The sequence below is a fragment of the Dreissena polymorpha genome, chromosome 1, assembly GCF_020536995.1.
Source record: "Dreissena polymorpha isolate Duluth1 chromosome 1, UMN_Dpol_1.0, whole genome shotgun sequence".
NCBI classification, from domain to species: Eukaryota; Metazoa; Mollusca; class Bivalvia; order Myida; family Dreissenidae; genus Dreissena; species Dreissena polymorpha.
The window spans coordinates 79,490,056-79,510,997 of record NC_068355.1 but is presented as its reverse complement, the minus strand read 5'-3'; the positions used below and the strand labels follow the sequence as shown (position 1 = coordinate 79,510,997).

Genomic DNA, 20,942 nt, shown 5'->3' with positions numbered 1-20,942 from the left:
GAACTGTCAAAGTTAAAACTCACTGCGACTATACATCGTCAAACATTTAAGACCGACACATTACAAATAACTCTTTTGCATTCAAAATTCCTAGTGCTCACACAAACCAGTTTAAAAACTCTTTTGTTGTGGAAACACGCATGTTGTGTGTTAAATAGGCCTTCCCGGATCAGTTCTGAAGCCTCCTCCCCCGTAGAAATAAACCAGAAGTAGTCCTTCTACGTATACCAACCAGAGACGTAGAACTATCTACGTCTCTGTACCAACTGATACAGAGATAAAATCAAGATTAATGGAAATGGTTGTGTGTAACCCTCCTTCAATAATTTTTTTTGCGAACATTCAAGCTGTTATCGATTGATATCTATTACAATTTATTAAACAACTCACTATTCTTTTGAATGAAGATGACTGCGCTGACGACTGATGAGCAGAAATGTTGCTGTGACTTACATCCCGCTATGTTGTTGTTGTTTTATTTGTAACGTCGCTGTTTTTACAATGTAAACATTTTGTAACACAGACGAAGGAAGGGGAGATGATTCTAGTTGTGGTGTTTCCACATGTTTTAGAAGGAGCAACAGAACGACACAGACTGAACTATAAAACGTAAACCACGACTATAACCCAAATTTTTAAAAACAAGTATGTATTTTCGTCAAAAGGCAAACAAACAGGCTTTACTTTAGCTATACTTCACATACATCATGTCAAAGGGGTAGTTGAAATAATCCAACTCCCAGCTATTGACCCTCCGGGTTCTGGGAGTTGCAACTGGTTTCGCGATTTACCATAGCAAAATCACCGCCTAAAATCCCGGCGCTCATTTATTGGTAAAATTAGCAATGAGAACGTATTTCCAAGATGGCCGCTTGACATGATGTAAACAAAACAAATAGAAGTTTTTGTATTCGTTTAAATCAGCGAAAAGTATCCAAATTGATTAACAAAGGATTATACTTGTGAAATTAAATCTTAATTGATTTGAACTCTTTAGTCATACATGCCATACGTCCCGGATTGTCCGGGACAGTCCCGGAAATGAAGAACTTGTCCCGCTGTCCCGGATATCTGTCAAATGTCCTGGAATTTACAAAATCCATATATACATGTACCTTATCTTAGGCTTCATTGAACCTCGAATCTGTGTATATCTGCAGCGTCTCCATGACAATGCCTTCGGGAATAGGCAGACTACGCTACGTGTCAAATTCGATCAATTAACAGGGGTCCTGTTATCATATCGATTGTCTCACGTTCGCGGTCAAACCATAAAGGCGGCATTGTTTAATGTGGTTGTTAATTGACTTTAATCTACTGCGTCATTATTTCCCGCTGCGTAAGGGCAAAGGATAGTTGTTCACACATCTGAAGTCCAACATAGCTGAGTAAAAAACTTAAAAGCAGTTATGTTCGCACGTTTAACCGACAAAGAAGTTGAGTAAAAAAGTAAGCATATAAAAACTGAATTGATTTGAGTTGACGATCTAACGGTACTGTATTGTTGTATTTTTTATTATATAAATGTTATAAATGAATAAAGGCGTATCAACAACTACGCGTTACACACCGGTCTTAATAACAATAACGCAGTGACGTCACCATCTATGTTTAGAACGCTTACACTGAAAACACGTGGCTGGTATCTAGTAACGGAAGTAGTAATGTTTAATTTGACGTTAATAGATCAAGGCTTTCGAACTTTTGCAATTAACGATGCGAAACAAAAAAAACGTACCAAAAATGCATGTCTATAAATATCGCTACATTTTATACATGTCCCGGAAAATCGGCAAAAGTCCCGGACAATTTAACTCAATGTCCCGGAATTGGTCTGAAAAATTATGGCATGTATGCTTTAGTTAATAAAATATTTTACCGATTTATACACAATTACCCGCGACTTAACAAGGCAATAGCATATTAAATATTTGTTTTAAATGGACAGAAAATGTATATATAATTTGTTCAAATTTTAATTAATACTTATGTTAATTGTATATAAATAGCGGTCAGATCTGCCGTAAGGGAATTATAATACAACATCTACAACAGCAACATGTATTAGCTCTAAAGCATACAATTGCTTTTAGCCATATACAAAATAGAAAATAACAAAAGTGTAATGCATTGATTATAAGAATAATGATTTCCCCAGGCGATTTTAGCCCAGCGGGCTAAAATGCGTGCACTTGAAATTCTCACAATCGCTTGCTGTCTGCATTCGGCCAATGTTCAATCAAACATGCACACTCTTATCAGCGGTGTGTGCATAAGTGGCTTAGATAACATGTATGAACGATTTATGGGTCGTTCATGGGGATCAATTATGGTGTTTGTCCCCTAATAATGGCCGATAATGATCTATTATTACCGGTACATGTGGAGTAAGAGCAATTAAAGATATGCTCAAATTGTTTGTTTGTTTTATTTTAAATAGTTTAAACCTATTTATTGTAGCTCAATTGCATCGAAAGCCATAGGCTTATATAAACGCTCTCGAGTCCATTTCCTGGGACTAGAACCAGTACTTGGTGTCTTTTGGGGGAGATCAAAGGAACGCTCCTAGTGGGTTCGAACCCGTGACCTCCCGATCTCTAGGCGGACACCATATCCACTACGCCACAGCGATCTTTTAAATATTTTAATTGTTTACGACTATTGCAGAAAATAAAAAGTATAAAGAACTTGCTTCAAAAACAAACCGTAACTGATGTGTGTTGCGGTTGTGCGTAATTTAAGTTATAAATACAATTAATTGGAATCAAACGTCTTATTTGATTGCTCTCGACCATTTACAGTAACATTACTACTCAAAATTATAAAACATTTCATTCAATTGAATAAACTTAACAAATTAAAAATCAGTGTTCTTTATGGCAATTGCTGAAATTTCAACGCCAGATGTGGACTGGTAAAATAGATGTTTGTAGATACAAAATGCTCGTTTTCATTATTGTTTTGCATATCTATTCATACGACACATGGACACTAAAATGGTGTTCGTGTGTCGTATGAATAGATATATTCGCGGGATTTATAATTAAATAAATAAACACGAGCATTTTGTATCTACAAAAATCTATGTAATCATATCACATCTAGCGTTGAAATTTTTATTAACCAGGTTTTCCGAAGGAAAAAACTGGTTATTAGATTGGCGAATGCTGGCGGGCGGGCGGAACAAGCTTGTCCGGGCCATAACTATGTCGTTCATTGTCAGATTTTAAAATCATTTGGCACATTTGTTCACCATCATTGGACGGTGTGTCGCGCGAAATAATTACGTCGATATCTCCAAGGTCAAGGTCACACTTTGAGTTCAAAGGAGAAAAATGGCCATAAATGAGCTTGTCCGAGCCATAACTATGTCGTTCATTGTCAGATTTTAAAATCATTTGGCACATTTGTTCACCATCATTGGACGGTGTGTCGCGCGAAATAATTACGTCGATATCTCCAAGGTCAAGGTCACACTTTGAGTTCAAAGGTCAAAAATGGCCATAAATGAGCTTGTCCGAGCCATAACTATGTCATTCATTGTGAGATTTTAAAATCATTTGGCACATTTGTTCACCATCATGGGACGGTGTGTTGCACGAAAGAATCACGTCAATATCTCCAATGTCAATGTCACCACGACGAAAAATATATTTTTTTTAAAAACAAACTTACAAAGGGGGTTAATTTTGTTTGTTCATTTCAAAAGTTCAGTTTGAGTTTTCTCCCTTTATCAGATTTTTTTTCACAATGAAAACCTGGTTTTCAGTGCCCCAGATAAGCTGCGTATCTGCGTCTTTCACCCTATTAAAATGTTTAAAAACGCAAAGAAATACAATATCATGCGTATTGAAAACGCAACCAATTTGACTTTTACGCAAATTCGTCAAATTTGATGCGTACAATAGCTTCGATCGAAAATGCTTTGCTCATTTTCGGTATTTTCTCTTTGGAATTATTTTCGAAACGCGGCGACGCTTTTATTCAGAAAGCGCCTGGATGACGGAGCAGGAAATCAGTCAAAGTTATTTAAACGCTCTGTGGACTAGAGTTCATAACTTAATTACAGCGTTTACGACAACATACATGCGTTTTCAATCTGATTTAATCCGTCGCTCATTGTGCATGTATTTGTAAAGCGTCTGTTCTTTCAGTTTCTACTACAATGCGAAATAAAAATGTCTAAGAGAGGTCGAAAGACGTCCGCGATTGTTGCGCCAAAATATCAGTCGATCACAAACTTTTTGAACCAAGAAAGCAAGAGCCAATAAATGCCGAATCATTCGTGTTAACATTCTTTTTAAGTTTAAAGTTTATATTATGGAATGTTTCAAGGGTAAAAGATGTTATGAAACATCTGTTTATTAAAGTTAATTATAATTGTTTACAGTTTTATTGAATCAATACAAGTATGCAGCTTCAACAGATGAAAAGCAGAAATGATTATAAGGTATGCAATTATATAACTAAGTTTACCCTATTTCAAGAATGAAATCACCCTATTTTTCAAAATCAATGGGTGAAAACCCTATTTCCCAAATAATTATCTGGGGCACTGGTTTTGTGACAATTTTGTCCCTTGTTGATATTGCTCTAAGGAACACTGATTGTTAAGGTGTTAACTTTATTTTACGAAATACTTAACGAAATTTTTGTTGATTTTGAGCGTTATAGAGACTTTAAAATGTGTTTACATTATTTTCTTAACGGCGACTATAGCTTAACAGTACCAATATTTAATATATTCAGATCCAATAGATATATAGTTTCTTTAATATTTACGAAATTCGCTATAGGAGGTTTTGGGGATTCCGATAATGACGTCACGTTTGCGCATGCTCAAATTTTGGCCGTCAAAACTGCGGCCATTCTGCTATTGTTTGCATTGATGAAGCGCGTCGTGATAAGGTTACAACCGTATTCGCGACCCTTTTAAAGAACATAAAATACTCAGAAATTGAAATTCTTTCAGATTAAATTTAATCCAATGAACGAACACAAATAAAGAAGAAAACAAACAACAAATTAATTGATTTGATGTAATGAACATATAGAAACTGATTTGAACCTATTTGTCTGTAAAAACTTACCTTGTTACAGATTAACTAAATCCTCTTGATAAATGTTAATGTTTTCTATTTAATTGTTCACACCAATTTTGACACTCTTTGTTTCAGCATTTTAACCCAGTGTTAAATTGCCCCTTTGTTTATCACAAACCAATTATCTCGATCGATATGATCGGTTACTGTCCAGACAATTACTAAGAAAACAGTGTGTCATAAACCCAGGGACCTATACTTGTATGACTCTGTATGGGGTCTCTGCATAAACCACATGTGTCTGGTCATTAAACACAATTTATGATACCTCCATGTCATCTCTCGACATATTAAGTCAAAAACTTAACATAGCTTTAATAAAATATTTGAACATATTCAAAAATAGACATTTGTCCGAAATGGATTAACAGCTAGGAACTATAACGTATATATATTAGCCAGTTTAAACATAATAATAAAGTGTTTAATAACTATACATTTAAAATATTGTACACATTTACTGCTACACAATGAACGTATTTAACTGGTACCTGCAAATTTAAACTCTGCTATAATGTGTAAAGATCGTGCGTTACTGCAGTGTTCGAAACATCATCATGAAAACAAGCAATGGCGTTTGTTCATTATAGGGATATAAAATACTTGCGCTAAATAAATTAAATGTGTAATTTAATGGTAATATAAAATGCTAGATTTGTATCGCTCAATATCACTACTGACGAGTTTTCAATATACGTGTATATGCAAAGACAGTTCAATTTGCAAAATATGCAGGTGTTTTTTCAAATTGAATGCTTAAATTTATTAATATTTTCATTCTATTTTAACGAAACGAAAATTCATTCAATGTAAAAGAAAATTAAAAATACATTTCAAGATTGAAATGTATTGAGCTATTTTAGGGCTTTGTTTTATGACTAATTCAATGAACCCCTTACACTAAATTTCAATCGCGGATGAAAAATAACACTATCGTATCCACACCACTTATTATAATATTCAAATTATTATATGTTTTATTATTTTTGAAATATCATTTATTAAATTCTTATTTAAAAAAAATACGGGTATTTATAGTTTTGTTTTGTGAAATTGTAAGTATTAAGTCTTCCGACGACCTTTACTCTGATACAATGTTATTGGCCGCGATCAAGAAGTTGACGGCCAATCTATTTTTAGTAACGGAAAACCCCTCTTGTGACGTCACACAAAAACCTCCTATATACCTGCAACACATTTTTCTTTAGTCTTTGTGCATGACAGAATACAATCTAATAAACGACCAGTAGTTGGAAGCAAGATTATCCATGGGTCACATAATGTTTTTCAATAATTTTTTTGCTTTCTGTTTATTTTGGTTGTTATTTAATATTATAATATATGACTTGAATGAAATGAACTGAGGACAAATACATAAATATTAAAAGAAATGTTGTGATTTGGTAGCTCCAAAGTAGTGTGGATTTTTATATTTAACATTTAGAAAGTATATAAAGAATTCGACACCAACCGCCTGCCGCAGTGCCTGACGAAATTCCTGGGGAAATGCCAGTATAAAAATATATTATTCGCTTGTTATTCTTGTCTGTTTATCATTACATTTCAATCAGTGACAACAATCAAATGAAAAATCTCTCCTAAACACCTATTACACCTACACATCCGCATTTTGCACAGCACCTCGAACAACACTGACAAAGATCACACTCACATACAGAACAATTCTTTAAAACGCAACCTTCCCTAACGCATAACCCATCTCTTTAGTCAACAAAGTCTTTAATACAGACAGCCTTAAGCACTCAACACTCTTAAACGTCTCTCTCAGTCAACTGTCTCCTACTAACGAACGACCATACGGATAGACAACTGCAAGGGACGGGTTCTATATGCTTTTATTTTAATATGTATTTCAATATTTACACACATTATCAAAGCTTTACAGTATGTACACTAGGGGACATACATCTATACACTTTTATTTTAATATTTATTTCATAATCACACACAGTATCAAGCTTTACAATATGTACATAAGTAGACATACATCTATATGCGTTTATGCTAATATTTATTTCATTCCGTTAATTAATTAAGTACTAAATTGTATAGCGTGAAAAGATTAAATATTTATTAAGTATTCCATAATACAGCCTTATCTCTAGGCAACCCCTTTCAGTAATAGCTTTATCTACCCCTCGATGATCAGTACCCTCATCAGCTCTGAAATGGTCTATTGCCTAATCAAAGACATTCGCACGTGTTAATCCCTTTGTCAATGCACCGCAGAGTACATAACAGATCGGTAGACTTGCTAAGCATGTAAGAACACCCGACACTAAATCCAGATTTTTTCCGGATTTTCAGTTCAATTAGTATACAGCGCAATAACTGTTTATACAATGCCGTATCTAAAAGCACGGACTCTGCCACTTATCCGATCGCAGCGAGAATACAGTAATAAGAATGTGTCCTAATTCAAACTACACTGCTATGCGCAATACAATTTCAACTGCTACCACAAGACATCGTCAGATACTGCAGTGAAAACAATTTGTGCAGTGTAACCTTTTCTTTTGCTTTGCTCAAATCGACAATTCACAACTTCCGTTATAAACGATTTGTTATCAAGTTTATGTTTTGAGCATTTCTCAACAAAATACACGCAAATTGATGTCGATTGCAACAGGTATTGTGGTTGTAACAATGTATTTGGTTGATTGAACTCGATTTTATAGACATACATGAGACATAATTTTTTTACATTAAAAAATGGGTTACAAAGAAGAACTCGGAGCTGTACGTATGTACTCATAAAAGCTCAGAGCATTCAAGAAGAACTAGTCATAGGGGCTTGTTTCTTAAAATTGGTTTCCACAACACAGACATAACTAGTCAATATAAATTGCCGCCAGCCCATAGAGTCTTTTGATGATTTTTGCTTTGGCAGACTCTTGGCGTTAATAGTCCACTCTATCTTTTTAATAGCAAGAGTCAGAGCTCCAGATAAGGGCCGTACAGCCGTAAATACGCCTTTTTCTTGAAGATTTACACATTTATTTTTATAAACTGGACGTACAATTACGACTTGAATATGCATTTTACGCATTTACGAAAAAAATCTGGCCGTACCGATACGCCTGCGTCAGCGCGGAATGATTTGTTGGTAGACTGGGTTCATAAATAATTGTCTATTCTGTCGCGTGATTTCCTGTAACTTGTAAATCCGTCAAAAACAATATGTCTGCTCGCAATGGAATGCCGGCTTAACCGAAAGTGGTTCAAAACAACTCTTTGTTGTCACATAATGACTACATACGGTATCGTCTAACCATCCTGACATTAAATCTGTAAACCCAGAAAAAGACATTGTCACCCCGATATTAAACGATTTGATTGCATCGGTGGCTAAAAACTTTAGAAAACACGATGGGAAACGGATGAGACAGTGAAATAAGTGTTCATTTACTTAGCTTACTAGTTGGCTTGTGTTTTCTTGTCAAGAAAAATGAAGAAATAGTATTAGTCATGAGTTTTAATGTGTAGTTGTATTTGCATCATTATTCAGAATGGAAAACCTTATACAGTAACTGTTTAAGAAGCTACATATATTTATTATAATTGCTGCAAATGTTTCTGTAAAGTCAGTTATACACCCTTCAATATCCAAGAACACAGGTAGTACAGTACTACCTGTATTTTTGGATATGGTAGTACAGGTACTAAATTGATATTAAGCGTTACTCCTTTTCTTTATGTCAATGGCAGTACCGTTACTAATTTCACAAATCCTTATCTGGAGCTCTAAGAGTTCCGACACGCATTTTGCTCGCATCACTCCTGAATTTAAATTCACACATATTTGTGACTATTATGAAAGAACGTTGCCTAAATAGTATATATTGAGCAAAATATAACGAAATTTACCTGTTAGTGTTAATAAACTATTTTTCGAGTTTGTTTCATCCAAAATAAATCCTTTTATAGTAAAGGTTCAAGTTATCTCCCTTGAAATGGAGGTTAAATTCAACTATGTTTGTAACTGAGTTCGACACAAAAATTAATTGTGCAATACGCGCAAAACAGTAAGCAATAAAATTGGAAATAGTAAGAAGAAGAAGCGAAAAAGAATTATAACTATTATAACTCAACATATTAGAATTGACAGTTACGAAATACCCCAAAAGTAATAGGTACAAAATAGCTTTGGTACGAAATAACAACAACAACAATGCCAAAATGGTTGCCTTTGAGAAAATGATTGTTCCATGTCTATGATTTCGAATGAAATACAGGTAATTTTCGTGATCTAAGTTCATATTTGTCAAACAACGGGTAGATTTCAGATATATACACTTGTAAATACTGTAATTCCCATAATGATATTGTATTTATTTTTGTTATGGTTTTTACAGACCGGAGTTTCAGCGTTCAGATTTATTCTGAACGCGAATTATTTCAGCTAAGACATAACAGTAAGAAATGTGGTTTTGGGCGGCTCCTCAATAGGGACCGAGCCATTTCGAGATTAGTGAAAGTGAAATCTCAGATTGTACATATGTTGAAAGTTCCTTTAATAGTTCTTTAAACATTTCTTTTAGTTCTGAAAGTTTAAACAGTTTAAACAGTTCATGAAAATCTGACCGTTTTACAATTGAAAGGTCATTTATAACGAGAAGGCAGACTCAAACAAAAGTAAATAAACTGACAGTGTATTATAGGAATGCTGATTGTGTACTGAACAATGTGAATGAGCTCAATGTCGTCATTTCGATACAAGACCCTGACACAATCGTAATCACGGAAGTTTTTCCGAAAAACAGCAACCCTTTATATGTACATGAGAATGAATATAAGATTCAAGGATATAATAGTTTCATTGGTAATGTTACAGATAATAGTAGAGGTGTTATAATATATGTCAAAGACTGTATACCAGTAGACAAATGTTCAAACCTGAATAATCTCCCTATGAAAGAATCATCTTGGTGTGAAATAAGGCTAAATAAGAAGGATACACTTCTAATTGGGGGTATATATAAAATTGGTCATTTTGGGAATTTTTGCTTCCATGAAACGGCTCATTTGGGAAAAAATTGTGAATTAATCATGCTTAAGGGGTGTTGCGGCAGTTTATTTAACCGAGGATATATTTATGGCAACACCGATGCTATTATCACAACCCAATAGTTTTGTTATCAGAATCATCACACATTTATTACCGAGTAGGTTCGTAATAGGTACTCAGTGGTTCGATCCCAGGTGTGCTTAACTTTTTTAAATTCTTTTTTTTCTTTCTTTTATTTCACTATTGTTTTTTTTCCTGGAGCTCTTTAGTCCTGTTGTTTACATTTATCAATTTAAAGCATTTAATCACAAACTCCAAAACATGCCGAGATCTGTCAACAAGTCCCTGTTATGGATGATTAAGGTCGAGTTTGATACTGTATGGTCTTATGTTTGTGATTAAATATTGTATAAGTGTTGTGTTTTAGTAAGCCGTTGTGATCCCAATTAAGATTGTAAACAATCTATAATGTTTATGCATAACAGTCTATGTACCAGGTACTTGGGTTTCGCCTAATTGCTGTATTTTAGGAAATTTGACATAGACGGTAGGGATAGTTAAACAAACAAATCTCTGTTAAAAGTGCGGTGACCCCCCTTTTTTATTTTTGTTTTATGATAACAATACGTAGATGAACATATTTGAGCAGTTTCGCAAAAAGTTATTAGATAGAACTTTTTTAACTTCCATTTTTGTGTTAAAATAGTAAAAAAATGACGTTATTTTGGGTGACATAAAAATTATAAAAAATAAAATTTCTTAAAATTTAACTTGTGTTCTCCATTTTTTGGTAGTTTGTGGTTTAATTAAATGGTATATGATATATATTAGCTTATATAATATCAATATATTGCCAATTTCATAGGTTATTAATCATTTTTATGCAATAAGAGATTTTTCAGTTTTAATGAAAAAGTACATGTTATAAAATGGTGAATAAAATCAAAACAAGGCCGGTGACCCAATGTTTTTATTTCATTTTTCATATAGTTTTTGTATGTAGTACTTGAATATAAATTTTGAGCAAAAGTTATTAGATGGAAAAAAAATCAGCAAAACTGCAGCAACACCCCTTAAATAATTCAGTGGTTTAACAAATAAATTTGTTTTTATTTGGTTATTTTGTCTTCTTTATGTAAACAGATGCAATATTGGGCATGTTCAATGTTAATTCAATTACTGCAGTTTTGTTTTTCAGTTACAGTTACACTCTGTGATAAGAACTGAACAGTCAAAACCTTATAGCAAATATTTTTTACCAAAACAAACACTGGTTAGTCACACAAGTTATAAGACACTTCATTCTTAAAAAAAAAAAAATATATAATTTTTTTTTTTTTTTCGGAAATTGGGATTTTTTTTTATAATTTCGGTTTGGGATCGGGTCCGTTTGCTTTTGGAGTGCCTCCGTTGTCCGGAGGCGCAGACAGTGCTGAAAAACCCCTGACCTACAACTTTGAAACTTTGTATGTAGCTGCACCTTAATTAGTTCTACATGCCACACCCATTTTTGGGTCACTAGGTCAAAGGTCAAGGTCACTGTGACCTAAAAAGAAATAAAAAATAAATATATGTAAAAATGAAAAAAATTCTGACAAGCTTTCATTTATTCAAAACTGCACCTGTTTTGAAAAATGATCTTTGTGTAAATGAATGTGTTGCATGATTAATATTCTTTTATTATGAAATCAGGAAACTAGGCATGTTTCTAATGGTTTTATTATTCTATTGTTTTTGCAGTTGTCAAGATGATAAAGAAGGCAGTGTGTGAAATTTGCAAGGATGCAGAACATAAATACAGATGTCCTCAGTGTAAAATAGTATAGTATGTATTTTATAAACCCCATTATAACAGAACATATAATGGAAACGCCTGCATTGAGAAGGCAGGTTGGCCGGTAAAATGGCTACGTACACATAAACTGCCCTCTTAACATATAAAAAACATATATGATCATCATTAAACTTGATGATAATGTTTAAAGGTATTATATTGGACTAAAACATGATAATTGGTCAGATTTCATGAAGCACTTCAGTAGTAAAGCATTGATATATTAAAAAAATGGCAAAATAAATCTTGTTCTCTGTCTTATAGTATTTTTGATTGCATTACCATCAAACTGGATGACACTGTTTATGGGCATTACTATCTCAATCAAGTTTAACGACAATTGCCTGATGTACTTCTAAATTACCTCACTACAAATCCTCTTTTTTATCTGCATAAACTTGTGCAATACAATTAAATTATCCTTATCCATAAAATATCCCAAATTTGATTTATTAATGTTTTCTTTTTCTCTAATTAGTGATTTCTGTTCGATAATGTATGTGCCTATCTTGCTTACAACTTTCAGACTGAGCTTGAAGTGGAATTTTCGGGCAAGTTGGATTAAGTAAACGTTTACTATTACATGAAATAGACTGGTGTTTCTGCTCAGAAATTTGAGTTTGATTTATTTTAAACCTATTTATTTAAGCTTGGTTGCATACAAAGCCTTAGGCTTATTTGAAATGCTCTCGAGTCCGTTTCCTGGGACTAGAATCAGTACTTGGTGTCTAAGGGGGGTCTAAAGAACACAGTGGTGATCCTTTGCACCACGGCGACCAAAAACTCAAATTGGTATACTTGAGTTTGAATGTAGGTATGGCACTGACATTTTGTGTGAAGATAGCCAACCTGCAGATCTAACTAAGATTTACACAATTTTTAAATGAAATTACATTAAAACGTTTGACATTCAAGACCAGGTTTCAAGGGATTGTGTCTCCATTATTGTGCCATCATTTGTATAACAAATCATTATTACTTGGGAAACCGACACCAACAACGAGCAAGGCATGGTATTGTAATGCGCATTGGAGGGTTAGAGGGTTAGGGTAAGGGTTAGGGGTCGGGTTTTGGTTAGGGTTAGCCTAAACCCTAACCTTAACCCTTACCCCACCCCTAACCCTAACCTAACCATAACCCATGGTTATCTCCCCTATACCATGCCTCGCTCGTCAGGGCTCTCAATCTGTCAAATTCACGGCCGAAATTCGGCCGCATCCCCCCCCTGAAAAGTATACTTTTTTCCCCTTTTTGGGGAAAAAATTCCCCCTAAAAAAAAATAATATATTTTTTTTTTTATAGATAGATGTGTGTCTCATGATTATTATATCTCAATTTTATTTTAATTTAATCTTGTCAAACATACTAAATTATGAAAAAAGCAATGAATATAGTGTAAACATGTACAAATGTTATAATTAGAGAGTAAGTTAAAAATCCCCCCCCCAAAGAGAAACGCCGCGAAAATTCCCCCTGCTATGGGTAGCGACCCTGCTTCTCTAAAATGGATTGAGGGCCCTGCTCGTTGTCGTTGTCCCTTTCCCTTATTACTCAGACTTTTAAACTGGCGTATGTTGTGCCAAGTTGTCACAAGTTATTATCAACTGATCCTGTACTAGTCTTGGGAGTTCTTGTGCTGGTAACAGAACTGTATTTGATAACATATTCAATAAAAACCTTAAATGGTTAACAATCAAGAGTCGGAGAAATCCAAAGTGGTCAATGTGAGCTGTTGTGGTCACAGTACACTGTATGTCTGGCTTCTGTTGCTGTGCAGCAAACAGTGTTCGTAGTAAACTTTTCTCTTATAGGCACATTTATGATCCACATGGATGAAAGATGTTTGTTTTATAACAGGTTTCAGGTATTTTGTTTTTGCAAAAGTCATTTTTGCAAATCATGTTAATCTAAGAAGTTTTTGTAAGGAAAGTGGTTATGGTATATACAGACTATTTTTTGCAACGTTGGGGCGTCAGTATTTCACTTATATTTGCAAAATAAACGAACCGTTTCTGTCATTTAGACATTAATTGGTAGTCAAAGTTGTAATGTGTCGTTGCCTCTCCTTTTTCATTATCAGGTGTTAAAATTGAAAAATTTGTTGATGGCGGACATATAAGGAAACGATGTTTTTAGACAAAGGTTTAATCACAAAACATTTCTAAAACAATGTATATAGTAGTGGTGGGCATTAAAAAGAATGAATTCAGGGATTTAGTTATGCTGTGGTTGAACAAAAAAATTGCTGGTACATGTTTTGGAACATTTTGTGGCAAAACAATCAATTCTAACACATTACCTCTTAAAGAAGCTGTGAAATAGCATTCAAATGAAAAAAATCTCTTTAACAAGCATATTTTGCAGTTAAATGTAATGAATGTGGTTATTTCTATTTAGTTTCTATTCAGTTTGTTGTTTATTATGAGTTGATGCATGATAAGAAGTGGGGCTTTTTATAAGCTCACCTGATTGTTCAGCTGAGTTGTTGTGATCGGTCTTTGTCCGTCGTCTGTCCGTCGTCTGCCCATCCGTCGACCACAATTGGTTTGTAAACATTCTAGAGGCCACATTTCTTGTCCGATCTTCTTGAAACTCGGTCAGAATATTTGTCTCGATGATATCTTGATCGAGTTTGAAACTGGGTCATGCTGGGTCAAAAACTAGGTCACTAGGTCAAAATAAAGAAAAACCTTGTAAACACTGTAGAAGTCACATTTCATGCCCAATCTTCATGAAACTTTGTCAAAATGTTTGTCTTAATGATATGTTGGTTGAGTTCAAAAGTGGTTCCGGTCCGTTGAAAAACATGGCCGCCAGTGGGCGGGGCAGTTTTTCTTATTTGGCTATAGACAAACCTTGTAAACACTCTAGGGGCCACATTTCGTATCTGATCTTCATGAAACTCGGTCAAAAGATTTGTCCCTATGATACCTCGATCGAGTTTAAAACTGGATCATGCTGGGTCAAAAACTAGGTCACTAGTTCAAAATAAAGAAAAACCTTGTAAACACTGTAGAAGTCACATTTCATGCCCAATCTTCATGTTACTTTGTCAAAATGTTTGTCTAAATGATATGTTGGTTGAGTTCAAAAGTGGTTCAGGTCCGTTGAAAAACATGGCCGCCAGTGGGCGGGGCAGTTTTCCTTACTTGGCTTTTGAGAAACCTTGTAAACACTCTAGAGGCCACATTTCTTGTCTGATCTTCATGAAACTTGGTCAGAAGATTTGTCCCAATGATACCTCGATCCTGTTTAAAACTCGGTCATGCTGGGTCAAAAACTAGGTCACTAGGTCAAAAAGAGGAAAACCTTGTAAACACTGTAGAAGTCACATTTCATGCCCAATCTTTATGTCACTTTGACAAAATGTTTGTCTTAATGATATGTTGGTCGAGTTCAAATAGATGAGCGAACTTGGGCCACCTTGGCCCTTTTGTTGAATAAACCAACCAAAGGTTCATTTGTAAACTTTACGTTGTGTTGGTCTAAGGCTTTGCAATCTTTTTTTCTCAGGAGCTTAAAGGAGGCATTTGTCACTATGTTATATCTTATAAAACTTATGTTACTGCTCAAGAAGCCACTTTAATGATTTTATCTTAATGAAACACAGTAAGAATGTGTATTTGAGCCTTGTTCTGAGAAAACTGGGCTCAATGCATGTTCGTACAGTGTCATCCCAGACGACACTTTCTGCTTTAATCGTATTTTTCTTTAAAGAAAGTCCCTTTTTACCGAAAAATCTAGTTTAAGCGGAAAGTGTCGTCCCTGATTAGCCTTTGCGTTATGCCCAGTTTTCTCAGAACAAGATACATTTTGTCAATACCAATCAATACCAAGGCCATGTTTGCATCAGGGTCAAGTGGTGTCAAAATGAAGGACACCAGATCATGCCTCTGAACATTGGTTTACCTTCAATTCTTGTGAGTGCATCCAAAAGGGCCATCATTGTCCCTTTGTACTTCTTTAAAAGGTTGTGTTCATCGCATTTCAAATATACTACGCAATAATGTCTTGTATCAGAACATGTCGGTAATAGTCATTTTATAATTTGTGAGCGTTAGCTCACAAATAATGTAGAGGCAATTTTGCAAGTCAGTCTGCTTTAAGTACGCTAGGAACCGTAACCCATGACTGCCTGTGTGGATAACTGCAGTAAAATTAAGCAGACGACGAATGCTAGGAGCGTCTGCTCTAACCACCGCAACTGCCTGTTTATAGTTCCCACTGGTACACTACATAGTGTGTATGTATTCAAAAGTATTTAACAGCTTGTAAGACAATGTTGGCCAGTCTAGTGTTTATCATTGAAATCTGTACATATTGGCTGCTTTCAGGGACAGCAGGGCTTAATGTATGTCAAATAAGATTAGCCTGTGCACACTGATTAGCTGTATCAATGATTTGAAAAAAACAACACATCTCAACCTGTGCCTGTGCACACTGATTAGCTGTATCAATGATTTGAAAAAACAACACATCTCGACCATGTGCTTTAAGACACACTCTTTATAAATTTGAATGGGTTGTGGTCATTTCAAACTTGCGATATAAAAAGCTATAACATAATTTTAAAAACTGAGTCTAAGATTATACATGTACAACAGGGAACAAATTCAGTGCCTTCAGCGCTTTGATTACAAATGTATCTGTTAATATGTTTCAGCTGTTCTCTGGAATGCTACAAACAACATAAAGGTAAGACTATGCCTTAATGTAACATGAACATAGTTTCTTTCATCTATCTGTTCATCCTTAAAAAAAGGCTCCTCAATCACTAAAAAGTACATAATCTAAGTAGATGACATGTATGTGGATAGAGGGCCATATGGTGAATTTGATCATGATACCTGTTTTTGTCAGACCAAAATTGTGGTTGCTATGGTTACAAAAATATTTGAAATCTTCGGCCTACCATAACTAAAATGTACTTGAGCTACATGTAGGTTTATAAAATGTTTGTTTGTACTCTTTCAACATTACGATTGTTTGCATTGTGTTAAAATTATTAAATTACTGTACAGATAAAAATACCTGTAATGCAAAAGACTAATGGTTGTTTAAAAAGATGATTTAAATGTTAGTTTGGAACTTATCATCATATTCAGGTTCAAATTGTGTGTTTTTTACTCTTAGACTTATGCCAGTCAAAGCCTCGAACTGAAAATGTGACAGCTTCTCCCACAAGCATCCAATCACAGCTGTCAGGTAATGTTAAAGATGTGGATCCAAATCCATAGGGACCAAAATGGGTCCCTGTAGGTTTTCTTTGCGCATATTTGTGTATTGATTTCCCATTGCATGGCTCATGGGGCAAATAAAGCATATGTATACTAACATTGAGCTTGATATCTAATTCAAGTTCAATTAACAGCCAGATTGCCTGACTTAAACAATTTCAAGATGTTCTTTCCCTTGTTAACGATTTATTTGGAGCAAGACAAAACCTGCTTTAAAAAAATACATTGAAATTCTCGCTGTGGCACATAATTTAGTAAGCCTTTTGATTTACTTACAGATATTCCTGAGTTTGAACTGACTGAAGATGACACAGAAGACAGAGTTGGACTTGACCAATTGAAGGCACTTGGTATGGGTTCTTGCTTTTTTCATTTCCGGTATCTGCATGTTATGTCTTTTGTTGGAGCATTAGGAAAAAGCTTTAATAAATCCTCTTTTTTATCTGCATGGTCATAAACTTGTGTGCTTTTTAGCTCTACTGGCCGAAGGCCTGAAGTGCTTATGTAATGGCGTGGTTTTCCGACGTCCGTCCGTGCGTGCATTAGACTTTTTCTTGTTTACGCGATAAAGTCCACTGTTTTCATCCGATTCTTTTCAAACTTGTTCAGTGTCTTTATATTAATAAGGACTTGAACCCTTTTGAAAATGGGTGACATCAGAGTAAAAAGTCCAGAATTATCTCCCCTTGTATTTGAGAAAATTGTGAAATAAGGTTTGTTTACGCATTTAAGTCCACAGTTTTCATCCAATCATTTCCTTACTTGCACAGTGTCTGTATCTGAATGATGAGTCAAACCCTATTGAAAATGAGCAATATCGGAGTTATACGTCCATAATTATCTCCCCTTGAATTTTTTGAAAAAAAATGAAAATCTTTAACATTTTGCCATAACTTTTGCAATATTGAAGATAGCAACTTCATATTTGGCATGCATGTGTATCTCATGGAGCTGCTTATTTTGAGTGGTGAAAGGTCAAGGTTATCCTTCAAGGTCAAAGGTCAAGTATATGTGGGGGACTAAGTGTTTCAAATACACATCTTGCTTCAAATATGTTTTGGGTTGCAATAAAATAGTTTTGCTGCTGGTAACTGAAGCTGGAAGTTATTTCTGGCATTTAACCTTTCATTACACTCACAGTCTTCTAATCACAGTAAAGACAACATGTGATGGTCTATGGGATAACCAGGCTAAATGCAAATGTGAAAATTGCAGTCTGCACAGGCTTATCACGGACAATTCTTTCTGCTCTAATAAAATTTTACAGAAAGTCTTTTCTAAATGAAGACTTCAGTCTAGGGGTAAAGTGGTGGTCCTGATAAGCCTGTGTAGACTGCACAATTGGCTTTTCTGGGTTGACACTTTACAAAATGCACTTAGCTTGGTTTTGCCAGAGATTGACCTATATTCATTGATGCCTGTGGTTATAAGGTTGTGTACCTTTTAATGCTGCTGATTTCCAGGGTCAGACAAGAGCTTGAAGGAGATGCTTGCAAACCCCCACCTGAGACAGATGTTAGTGGCACTCGTGCAGTCAGAAAGCCCTGACCAGAAGCTGAGGCTTGCAATGCAGGAACCCATCTTTACTGAGTTTGCTGACAAGTGTCTGCATCTGGTGGAAACAGAAAGTCGTAATGGTGGAAGTTAGAACTGTTGTCTGTTTATGTGACTTTTAAGAGGCTCACGGAGCAGCCTGCACTCAATGTTGTTACACAGTCTTTGTCACTGAAAATGCTGACATGTGAACATAATGAACACATGAAAACTGAGTGATGGATGGGGATATTAGTACTGTTATCTGTCGTAGACATGTTGCTTACAAGTGGATACACTGTAAACGGTGGTTTATAAATCATGGAAGTTTGTATATAATCTTTATGCTAGCCAGTCATGGATTGGCCTGAGGAAGTGCTTGATGGTATCATTTTGAGTGACAGTGTAAAAGATACATGTTTATGTTAGTTAGGGATTGACACAATTGGTAACAAAGTCCGTTGCAAAACTTTAATGTAATGGGGATATAAAATTCATATAATTGTTTTAGCAGAGTGTTTACACTAGTTGCTCATTAATACCAAATTTTATAAAATAAAATGTGTCAGTTAGAGAACATTTTTCAATCGTTCTAACAAATTTCCATGAGTAGTTCATAAAATATTGTATGTGGCAAGAACGAATGTTATATCTTTTTAGCTCACCTGAGTACAATGTGCTCATGGTGAGATTTTGTGATCGCCTTTTCGTGCAGCGGCAACATTTTTCTTGTTAACACTCTAGAGGACACATTTTTTATCAGATCTTCATGAAATTTGGTCAAAAGATTTGTCTGAATGATATCTTGGACGAGTTCAAAAATGGTCACGGTTGCTTGAAAAACATGGCTGCCAGGCAGCAGGGCATTTTTCCTTATATAGCTTTATATATGGCTATGGTAAAACCTTTTAAACACCTTAGAGGCGACATTTATCTTCATGAACCTTGGTCAGAAGATTTGCCCCAAGGATATCTTGAACAATTTCGATAATGGTTTTGGTAGGTTGAAAAACATTTCTGCCAGGGAGTGGAGCATTTTCCTTATATGGCTGTAGTAAAAACTTGTTTACACTCTAATTCATTGTGACATTTATTGTCCAATCTTCATGAAACTTTGTCAGAACATTTGTTCTAATGATATCTTGAACAAGTTCAAAAATGGTCCGCTTGCTTGAAAGACATAGCCGCAAAGGGGGGCTGGGCATTTTTCCTTATATGGCTATATATTACTATAGTAAAACCTTGTTAACGCTCTAGATGCCTCATTTTTTGTCTGATCTTAATGAAACTTGGTCAGAAGATTTGTCCCAATAATATTTTGCACGAGTTGGAAAATGGTTCTGATTGGTTGAAAAACATGGCGACCAGGGGATGGGGCATTTTTCCTTATATTGCTATAGTAAAAACTTGTTTACACTCTTCAGTTTATTGTGACATTTATTGTCCAATCTTCGTAACACTTGGTCAGAACATTTGATTAATTATATCTTGGATCAGTTAAAAAATAGTTCTGGTCTGTTGAAAAACATGGCCGCCAGGGGTCGGGTAATTTATCCTAATTTGGCTATAGTAAAACTTTGTGAGCACTCTAAAAGTTTTATTTATTGTTCATTCTTCATGAAACTTGGTAAGACCATTTGTTCTTATGATATCTTATTTATTGCATGCTTTCTAACAAAAGATCAAACCTTTAATTTACCTAAATATGTTGATAAATTGTTTATTAAATAGATTCTGAATGGTATTTTTTTCATATATAAATACACATCATGTATTGGTCAGTCATGGAATTTGTGAGCTCATGAAAATGCAAACACGTTAATTAATGTTGTTTATACTGAAAAACGATATACTGCGTGTGTTATTTGTGATGCCGTATATTTTATATATTTGTAGAAGAAAAACGGTTTAAAAAAATGAAATTTTTCATTTAAAAACTAAGATTCAATAAATAAGTAAAATTAATATGTTATACTTTGTTACCTTTTTTCAGTGCACAGACATGTGTAAATATCACCGTTGTAGAAATGTTCAAAACGTTGTGAAAAGTGACTTCTCTTAAAATTAAAATTAGACAGAATCAAAACATATTTGAAGAAACAGCACATTTGATCAAAGAGTAGGAATAAGTAAAAAAACATGTTGAAGAAAAAGGTATTTACCAAATAAAATGCGAAAAGTGATAATTCTAAACACACAAAACGATG

At 34.7% G+C, this 20,942-nt stretch overlaps 2 protein-coding genes across 5 annotated transcripts in view; one reads left to right on the top strand and one right to left on the bottom strand.

The window, feature by feature from the left end:
* LOC127837089 (uncharacterized) overlaps nucleotides 1-500 on the bottom strand; it is a 51,069-nt gene extending 50,569 nt beyond the window's left edge. Inside the window, exon 1 of the mRNA XM_052363929.1 lies at nucleotides 391-500. The gene's annotated coding sequence lies outside the window, so the exon portion shown is untranslated. The remainder of the gene's footprint in view (nucleotides 1-390) is intronic.
* On the top strand, nucleotides 488-20,700 carry LOC127837153 (zinc finger HIT domain-containing protein 3-like). 4 transcript variants are annotated; one of them, XM_052364041.1, is made up of 6 exons: nucleotides 488-645; nucleotides 11,872-11,956; nucleotides 16,629-16,660; nucleotides 17,099-17,170; nucleotides 17,481-17,552; nucleotides 18,666-20,700. In XM_052364041.1, the coding sequence occupies exons 2-6, from the start codon at nucleotides 11,880-11,882 to the stop codon at nucleotides 18,848-18,850; spliced, it is 438 nt and encodes a 145-aa protein (XP_052220001.1). In that variant the 5' UTR covers nucleotides 488-645; nucleotides 11,872-11,879; the 3' UTR covers nucleotides 18,851-20,700. The 4 variants fall into 4 exon arrangements, with proteins under 4 accessions (XP_052220001.1, XP_052220012.1, XP_052220019.1 ...); XM_052364052.1 differs by having other exon boundaries at nucleotides 511-609; XM_052364059.1 differs by lacking the exon at nucleotides 488-645 and adding an exon at nucleotides 4,045-4,450.
* The last annotated feature ends 242 nt before the right edge of the window (nucleotides 20,701-20,942 follow it).

Bases quoted from the DNA above. Each gene is read 5' to 3' on its own strand.
- LOC127837153 (XM_052364041.1), top strand. From the start codon at position 11,880: ATGATAAAGAAGGCAGTGTGTGAAATTTGCAAGGATGCAGAACATAAA. The intron at 11,957-16,628 runs GTATGTATTTTA...AATATGTTTCAG, and splicing joins CCTCAGTGTAAAATAGTATA to CTGTTCTCTGGAATGCTACA. The intron at 17,553-18,665 runs GTATGGGTTCTT...GCTGATTTCCAG, and splicing joins TGACCAATTGAAGGCACTTG to GGTCAGACAAGAGCTTGAAG.